Source organism: Heloderma suspectum, chromosome 2 (assembly GCF_057233095.1).
Source record: "Heloderma suspectum isolate Gila_16-S chromosome 2, 16-S_ref, whole genome shotgun sequence".
Taxonomy (NCBI): Eukaryota; Metazoa; Chordata; class Lepidosauria; order Squamata; family Helodermatidae; genus Heloderma; species Heloderma suspectum.
The window spans coordinates 134566766-134575748 of record NC_139459.1 but is presented as its reverse complement, the minus strand read 5'-3'; the positions used below and the strand labels follow the sequence as shown (position 1 = coordinate 134575748).

The 8983-nt window shown below is 44.5% G+C and overlaps 1 protein-coding gene across 4 annotated transcripts in view; it reads left to right on the top strand.

Annotated features, from left to right (window-relative positions):
• The first annotated feature begins 978 nt into the window (after positions 1-978).
• GAK (cyclin G associated kinase) overlaps positions 979-8983 on the top strand; it is a 93450-nt gene continuing 85445 nt past the window's right edge. For all 4 annotated transcript variants that reach the window (XM_084834837.1, XM_084834835.1, XM_084834836.1 and 1 more), the window contains exon 1: positions 979-1235. In XM_084834837.1, the coding sequence (XP_084690963.1) occupies positions 1094-1235 (142 nt within the window). In that variant the 5' untranslated portion in view covers positions 979-1093. The remainder of the gene's footprint in view (positions 1236-8983) is intronic.

Here is an 8983-nt window from a genome sequence, read left to right as displayed (position 1 = left end):
AATCTTATGCATGTTTAGACAGAAAAAAAAAAGCCCTACAATTCCTAACATTCCCAAGTCAGTCACGCTGGCTGACTACTGCTGGGAGTTGTAGGACTTTTTTTCTGGCGAATCATGCATAGGATTGTACCTTTAAACAACAATCATAGGCACACTTACTTGACAGTAAGCTTTAATAGTGAAATCCTAGGCATGTATAAATGGAAATAAATCCCACTGAGTTCAGAGTAAACATGCAAAGCTTGCCCTGTAGCCGTGTGCGCCGAAGGAGGGGCGGTCAAACCAGGAGTTAGGGGGCATTTGTTCCTCTGAAGGTGCAAGCCTATCCATGTTTACCCAGCTAGTTGGGGCACGCTGGTAGTTGTGGGACTTTTTTTTCTGGCGAAACATGCATAGGATTGTACCTTTAAACAACAATCATAGGCACACTTACTTGACAGTAAGCTTTAATAGTGAAATCCTAGGCATGTATAAATGGAAATAAATCCCACTGAGTTCAGAGTAAACATGCAAAGCTTGCCCTGTAGCCGTGTGCGCCGAAGGAGGGGCGGTCAAACCAGGAGTTAGGGGGCATTTGTTCCTCTGAAGGTGCAATCCTATCCATGTTTAGCCAGCTAGTTGGGGCACGCTGGCAGCTGTGGGACTCTTCTTCTGGCGAAACGCACAGGATCGCACCTTCAACGTGTAGCGAAGTTTACAGGGCTTTCGCCTGGCGGGGGGCCAAGGCCAAGAGCGACGCCGCTCTGCAGCCGAAGCGAATCGAGCCCGAGGGCGGCCCCGGCTTCGTGCCCGAAGTCCAGGCCGAGCGGCGACTGAGCCTTCACCGCCGGGCGCAGAGAGGCGGTGAGCGTTCTGGAGGCGGGGCCATACGGTGGAAGTGGGCGGGGCGCCTCCGTCTCCTTCTCTGACGAACAACGTTGGCGGAAATGGTTTCGGGGCGGGTGAGAGGAGGGCGGAGTACGGTGGCTGGGGTGGGCCAGACGTAGCGGAGTGAGCGGCCGTGGTGGGAGCGGCGGAAGGGACCGGCCTGGCTCGGCTGGCGAGCTCGCCCCCCGGACCCACCCCAGTCCCGGCGGCGCCTGGCCGAGCGGTCATGTCGCTGCTGCAGTCGGCGCTGGAGTTCCTGGCCGGGCCCGGCTCCTTGGGCGCCGCCAGCCGAGACCAAAATGACTTCGTGGGGCAGGTGGTGGAGATGGGCGACATGAAGCTGCGGATCAAGAAGGTCATCGCCGAAGGTGTGTGGGGAGGGGCGCGGGGGGAGCGCAGCGGGCGCGGAGGGACGAACCAGGGACCCCAGGTGCTGTCCGGAAGCCCAGCACATCCCCCCCCCCCCGTCGTCCATTCTCCTTCTCCCCCACTTCGCCCTTTATTAGTTTCACTTCTAACAAGCAGCCTTATATACATACACGCATCTCCGGCACAACGTAGTAAATCAGTACAAAAATATAAGACCAAAGGCTATCCGTCAATAAAACGATAGAAACAATAATATAGAAGTAAATCAGCTGCCTCACCCGCTTTGCCACCTTTCTCTTACTAGCTTCTAATAAACAACGATTTTAGTTATAGGTAACGTCACTAGGAACTGTACAAGAACGAAAAGCAAAGCGGGTCTTGCCTCAGTCCAGGGTTACCAAATTTAACGAAACAGGTTAGGGGGAGGGGAAAAGTAAAAGAGAAGGAAGGTTTTACAGGTCAGTGACAGCAGTGTATGGAAATGCCAACATTTAGTATATGAAGTTTTTCCCGGCAGGGAGATAAAGTAAGGGAGAACTCTTTACCTGTTAACATTTCTTCAGCAAGCTGTGGTTAAAATAGCTGGGAGCAGGGCCAAATTTAAAAAGTGACAGTCTTTATCAGATAGTTTTTTTAGTGTCATGGTATTTCAACCTAACAGCTGTGAGTGGAGTTTTCTTTGTTTTGGAATTCTTCACCTTCACGTTGCATCCATTGTAAAAAAATAAATAAATGAATGCTATTGATTTCTGGAGCTGTATAAAGGATTGCCAACTTTTTGCTGCCTTCTGTGTCTAATAATTTAATAATAATTAAGTACTTTGCCATGATGGCTGGGGCTGATTGGAGATGTAGTAAAGTGTAAACTTCTCCCCTTCTTTTCCATGAATGGTTATGGGTAAAGTAAGGAGCAGGCAATAGCTACCCACAACTTGCTTTACACAGTGAGGGTTTTTCTAGAATCATTAGCACAGAGCATAAATCGTGTGATAGTGCTACTTGTGTTTTAGAAGTTTCAGCATGCAAAGGCTTCCAGATGTATCTACACGTACGAGTGGTCATTTTGCCATATGTACTTGGGTTTGGAAGACAGAGCACTCAGAAGCTTGCATGTGCACATGGCAAAAGAGGTAATTGACAGGTACACATGCTTGGAAGCTTCTGTATGCTATGGTTTCCAAACCCAAATACAGATATGGCACAAATTACAGTAGAGTGACACTGACAAATAAGTCAGGTTTATATGTTTTCCTACACCCACATATAAAGCACCGTCTTGTTGGTGGTGACTGACAGGAGGTTGGACCTGAGTCAACCCAGGACATTGCTGTTTCTCTGTTTCAGGTCTTGGTGGTTGTAACTATGAACATAGTCCTGTCTGAATTAGAAGTGTTCTGAATAATTAACTGTTTTCCCCCTTCTGTCCTTGTTTAAGTGTTTATACACCTTTGTTGGGTGATCTGCGGGCTCGAGACATCTTTCCTTGAAGGCAGCATTTGGGTTGCAGGGACATTGTATTCCTGCCCTGCCCCCAAGCATTTGTATAATAATGTCTCATTGCTGGGAAAATGGATTTTTTCTCTCTCCTACAAGTAAGTTAGCTGTGCTAGTACATGGTCTTGGGCGCCTTTCTTCCACAGTCATTGGTTTGATGACTGTCCTCATAAGTGACTTAACAATACAACCTTTCCCCACCCTATGCCTTGCCGTGTTCTGCCAGTTTTAAAATTATAATTTTGTGTTTTAGAGGCTTGGTGCTTGCTCTGTAAATGCAGGAGTGTTTATCCTATAAAAACAAACAAAAATTATGCCAGCAAGGTCTCTTGCCAGTTCAAGAACTTAAGTTTTGGAAGCTGTGTGCTCCCTCTTTCTTGTACTACAGCAGCTACTTCTTCCCCTCCCCCTTTTTGAAAAAGTGGACGTGATCCTAAGCTCCTCACCTTCTTGAGAGGGATCTACCCTTAAAGGTGGCCTAAAATTAATTTTAAATACATTATGCCTGGAAATACCCTGTGCTGTTAACTTTTCTACCAACTTGAACAGGACATCCCTGCAAAGGCTGAAATGTGGTTGGGGCAAGCTTTGATCAATTGAACAAGCCCCAAGGCTTAACCTGTGTTACTAGTCTTTGTCCGCTTGTGCATTTGGACATACATTCGCTAGATTTATGAAGATACCTCTGTGAAAGTGAACTGACCCAAGTGACTTGGACCCTTCAGCAAGTTAATGGAGAATGGCCAGTTAACCATTAAAGATGCTGAAGATGACTGGGGCTGCTCAACAAGCACTGTGTCCAAAACCAGATCTCCCCTCCTGCCCTGCAATCATTCATGCCTTTCCATGCCAGAAACATTGCTCCTGATCTAGTTGTAGGCATGGGCAACTGGGACCACTATGTGTGTCCACATATGGATCCACACTCTCATTTGTGTCAAGATGTAGTTAGCCTGTTCAAGAGAGTTCAGATGAGCATTACAATGCAGTTGGGGATATCCATCCAGAAGTGCTTTTCGAATGCTTGTCAGCAAGGCCTTATAACTGGCTGTTCATACTTGTGAAATCTGCCTTGTTTCACTCAGGTGATTTATGTATGGTAGATGACAGCCTGTAGTCTTGGATGTTGACTTCGGTGGTCTTCTGTTGGTATTAGGTATGTTTCCTGTCCTGGATCAGAAGGGGCTAACATGAAAGAGAATAAATTGGAGTGGTGTCAAATTTCTAATCATATGCTGAGGTTTTCTGGGTGGTCTACTGATATTGAACAGTTCTTATCTGCTGAATTGCTTCTAATTAGGGCACTGTTAAAACTAAAATACTCTACTTCTAATGTCTAATGTCACAGTGTAAGCCTTGTGGTTCACATTGTTGGCTGTGCTCTGTGGTACTCTTTCTGTTCACATGGGCCATTGGTGAGGTGCAGTAGGCCTGGCTGGTTGTGCCAGCTGAACTGTGTGTACACCCTTGGAACAGGGATGGGCAACCTGAGCGCTGGATGTAGCTCCCAAAGCTGCTAGATCTGTTCACTCTTTGGAATGTCATCCAAAGTATGGTCAAATGTTTTCCCCCCTACATAGTTCCATTCACAAGAAAATATTTTTAGGTTTGGAAGAGGTAAAGTCACAAAAACAGAGGATCAATTACAGCTACAGAATAGACACCAAATGTAAAGACAGCTGCACAAACTGACGCAATTGCCAATACGTTTCGAAGGACGTCTTATCATGGGGATTTTTTTCCTATATTCTTTAATCAAAAACTGCTTGGAACGAAATGTTGTGCCTCTGCATGCCAAAGCAGAGGCAAAATTTTGTTCCAAACAGTGTTTATGAAGGAATATAGAAATGTTTCCCATGGCAAACAGTTCTTTGAAATGAATTGGGAATCAAACCCACTTGTGCAGTTGTCTTTGTGTATGATATAAGGGATAACATGTACACTTAATGTTAACATCACTTTGGGAACGGTAGGTAGTTATCCAGGTACTTACTATGAAGCCCTTACTGGTAGAAGGCATTGACTTGACTGGGGAGTCCCGCTACTCATGGGAGAATTGGACTGTGGTTCTCTAGAAAGTTTGTAAATCACAATAAAAATTAGGTGACGTAAATTAGCACTTGGGAAATAGTAGTTGAGTAGCAGGTACATAAGTAAAAAATTGAGCTGTGTCCAAATGCCCTCTTGAAATTCTCCACCTTACTTGTGGGCAGACAAATTTGGAGACAATTTCACTGAATTTCTCCAGGGGCAGGAGAGATTCTCAACAGTTTCTCCCAGGTAGGACTCCCCATTGGCAGGGCTTGTAGCACAGCTTCTTTCTTTTTTGGTAAGGGTTTGGGAGGGTTTCGTGATGCAACAGCACCAATTCTCTTGGCAGGCAGGCCCCCAGTTTGCATCTGCTGCAGATGCAGGTGGGGGCAGTGTTGTGTCTAGCTTCAGGGATGAGGTGGAGTTAGTGCTCTGCCAAAATCTGTCCTCCAATTTCCTGAAAGTTTTCTCCTCCTATGAAGCAGGCTTCCATTGTTTGCCTCATTCCGGATGTTCTGTCATTTATTTTTGTGGTGATTTTGAGCTTACTTAATCACAGTTAGCCTCCCAGGCTGCCTGTAGATCCTGATCTGAAAAAGCCCCATGGGAGGAATTACCTCATGGTGCCTTAAACAGGGCTTTAATTGAAGTGTAGGAAGCTGAGGAGGCTACAGGTTGCCAGAGAGATGATCATACAGTGAAAAATAGGACACTTGTCTGCACTCCTTGGCCGCCTCCTAAGTAAGGTAAGCCCAAGAAACCCAAGCCCAACCCATGAGAATTTCTCCGAAATTTCTTCACCATTGAATTTCTTTTCGAAAGCAATTTATCTTCTATCAAATTGAATGAGAAGGATCAAATAAATGTGGGAGATATTTTCGGCATAGCACTAATAAATAATGGAGTGTGATTGTATTATAGACCTACAGCATAGTTTATTAGTCGTAGAAGTGAACAATTAGTACCCTATGGATAAGTGAAATAGAAATGTGTTCCTGTTGAGGAAAAATGAGGCTAGCTAGGAGCTCATTGGTTTTCTTTTTTAAAAGAATGAAATGGTTGATACAATGTAATTTTTCCTGAAAAGTTTTCAGCTTTCTTGATTTTTCTAACATACTGTTTACATGCTGTCCCGCATGGAATCTGCCTGCACGTAATAAACTAGCACCTGAGGGAGAGAGGAAGTGTATGGATATTTAGAAACATGATTCCCCTACCTGTGATATAAAGTGGCATTGCCCAGAGTTCTTTCACCCATTTCTTTGTCAGGTGTGGAAGAGCACTCAAGTTGTTTAAAAAGTGGTGACTCATAAGTTACACCATAAAGGCTGGGTGTAAATGCCAGATTGCCCATGCTTCTGCTTGTCATCCTCTTGTGAAGTGAGGTGACAAAGCTTGAAGACTGAAAAAGGGTTTCATTCATGTCAGAGCTGAAGGAGCTGCCCCCTATCTCAGCCAGCAGAACCATCATGCTTGAAAAATGGCGTATTGAGACATGTGGCGGTTTGAAGATCTGAAAATGAAGAATGTAAAGAAAAGTGTTAAATTAAAAAAGAAATCCTACATGTATCTTCTCTAGTGCGGCCTTCCTCAACCTGTTGCCCTCCAGATGTTTTAGATAACAACTCGCATCTTCCCCAATCATTGGTCTGTGGCTGATGAGAATTGTAGTCCAAAGCCTCTGCAGGGCACCAGGTTGGGGAAGGCTGCTGTAGTGCATGCAAAGGCTACTGTTGCATTTGGGCTAGCTCTGGTTTTATATGTTGGAATATCCTTTAGGATTGGGGATCGCAGATTTGATGTGAGGATGACATTTTTAAAATCCATGAGGGAGTAAACATGTCTGTCTCTGCTGGCTTTGTGGTGAGTTTTCGTAACAGATATCGCTGGGTTTTGCTTTTGGCAGCCTCAGGTCCAGTGCAGATGCCATTCTTCTGGTCTCTAGCCTTGGCCTGTAGATAGAGAGATTAAGTGCCCATCTGTGCATATCCTTCCCAGGCCCCTCTCATGCTCTCAGCTTTCTCCTTCCTTTCCCCATGATGGCCTTAACCATGCTAAGCGGGATTCTGGCTAGCATTAGGCAGGGTAGGCAAACCAGCTTCAGACCCTGGTTATGAGGGCAATGCTGGTTAACCTTAACCATTGTTAAGGACAGTGCAGATGTAACCCTGAACTATGATTAAGGTTGTCAATGGCTTTCACCCCTCATTTTCTCCCTCAAGATTATTTTAAACTATAACTACCTGCCATTGACTTTTGGATAAACCTGGATAAAAGCATAGATAATGTGCAAGATGGTGCGGGGGGGGGGGGGGGGCTGACTTGTGGTGGGTGGAAAACAAAAGCTATAACTTTAAAGTTGTCTCTTTCTGTGCCCTCTTTCAAACTTTCTTATCACCTCACTGAACTACAATTCCCAAGATCTGGGGTGAAACCTTGATTAAACTGGTTAAAAAAAACCCCTGAGTTATTAGTGTGGATATGCTCTTTGAAACATAGATGAGACTGCTGCAGTTAGAACCCATATCATCCTTCCACACCACTCTACCCTCTAGATGTTTTGGACTACAGTGCCTATCATTCCTAATTATTGGCCATGCTATCTGGGGCTGATGGAAGCTGTATCTGGAGGGCACTATGTTGGGGGAAGGCTGATTTATATAGCACTTGTCCAAAATGCTAAACACTCCTGGTGCTGTTTGACTCAGTAATCCTGCATTATTACTTGCTAGTACTAGCAAGTGGTACTTATACCGCAGGTAGAGTGTGATGCAATTTTGTGGAAGAAAAAGCAGTAGTGTTTTTTTTAACAGTTCAGGAAGAAGGAATTGATGATTCATGATCAAATGCTGCAGTGGCTCAGTCTACAAAGGATGTGACACTGACAGTTAAAACGTGTCAGGAACATGCTAATTAGTGGAAGCATGTCTAAGCGATAGGACATTTCAACTTTATCGTGGTGATGTATTACTTTACTTCTGGGACTACCGTGGGAGATACAGCCAAATGGATGACCATAGCAAGACAACATGCCATAGCAACCTAGAACATAAGGTGCTATCTGGAACCTCTGGGTTTGATCTTCCTCCTTGTTGCTGGTCTAGGACTGCAGAAACGGGTAAAGATTAATGATCTTGCACTGGTCTGTTGCGTGTGTTTTATTTCTGTAAACGCGTTGGGAAAGATGGTTCCTGAGGGGCCTTCTGGTTTTTTTGTCTGTGGTCGAAATCCATTGTACATGTGGTGGTCTCTCCATCAGAGAGTGATATGGGAGCCGCACTTCAGTAGACCAAATATTTCTTGAGGGCACCTTTTGCTTTTGAACATTGCACACAAACACTTCTATTTGAACGAAACAATGGAATTGTGTAGGAATTGCCTTTCTGGATCAGAGCAAGGTCCATCTAATCCAGAATCATGTTGGCGATAGAGGCCATCCAGATACTTTTGGGAAGCTCATGAGCAGACCATGAAGGCAATTGCCATCTACTGTCGATTTTTCCGCAGCCTCGCATGTCCAGAGGTATACCATTTTTCAACATGTAGGCTCTAATTAATAATGGTGAATAGCCCTTGAAAAACCTATTCTCTGTGCATTTATTTGTCTAATCCCCTTTTAAAGTGTAGGACACAATCCTATGCTTGTTTAGACAGAAAAACGTCCTACAACTTCCAGCATTCCCTAGCCAGCCATGCTGGGTGAGCGCTGGGAGTTATAGGACTTTTTCTGTCTAAAACATGCATAGGATTGTGCCCTTAAACAATTGTTGAAGCTAATGGTTGTGGCAATGAATTTCATACATTGCTAATGTATTCTGTGCAATAGTATTTGTTGGTCTTGAACCTAACAACGTTTTTTTTTATTCAACAACCAAATTCTAGCACTGTGTGTGTTTAAGATACGTTCTAATCATTTAAACCAACTAGAAATACTGGAATTCAGCATGAGTCCACAGTTTCCATAGAACGGAGGGTGAGACATGTCTTATAGAAACAACTTGTCTCTGGATTTTCTCTGTCTCTATGGCAGCGTTCTCCAACTCGGTGCCCCCCCATATGTGTTGGACTACAATTCTCCTCTTCCCCAGCCATCACAGCTGGGGGGATGATAGGGGTTGTAGTCTAATACATCTAGAGGGCACCAGATTGGAAAAGTCTGCTCTATGAGATATTTTTTTCTATTCTTTGTACACCATTATGGTCTCCTTCAAGCATCCTGCAA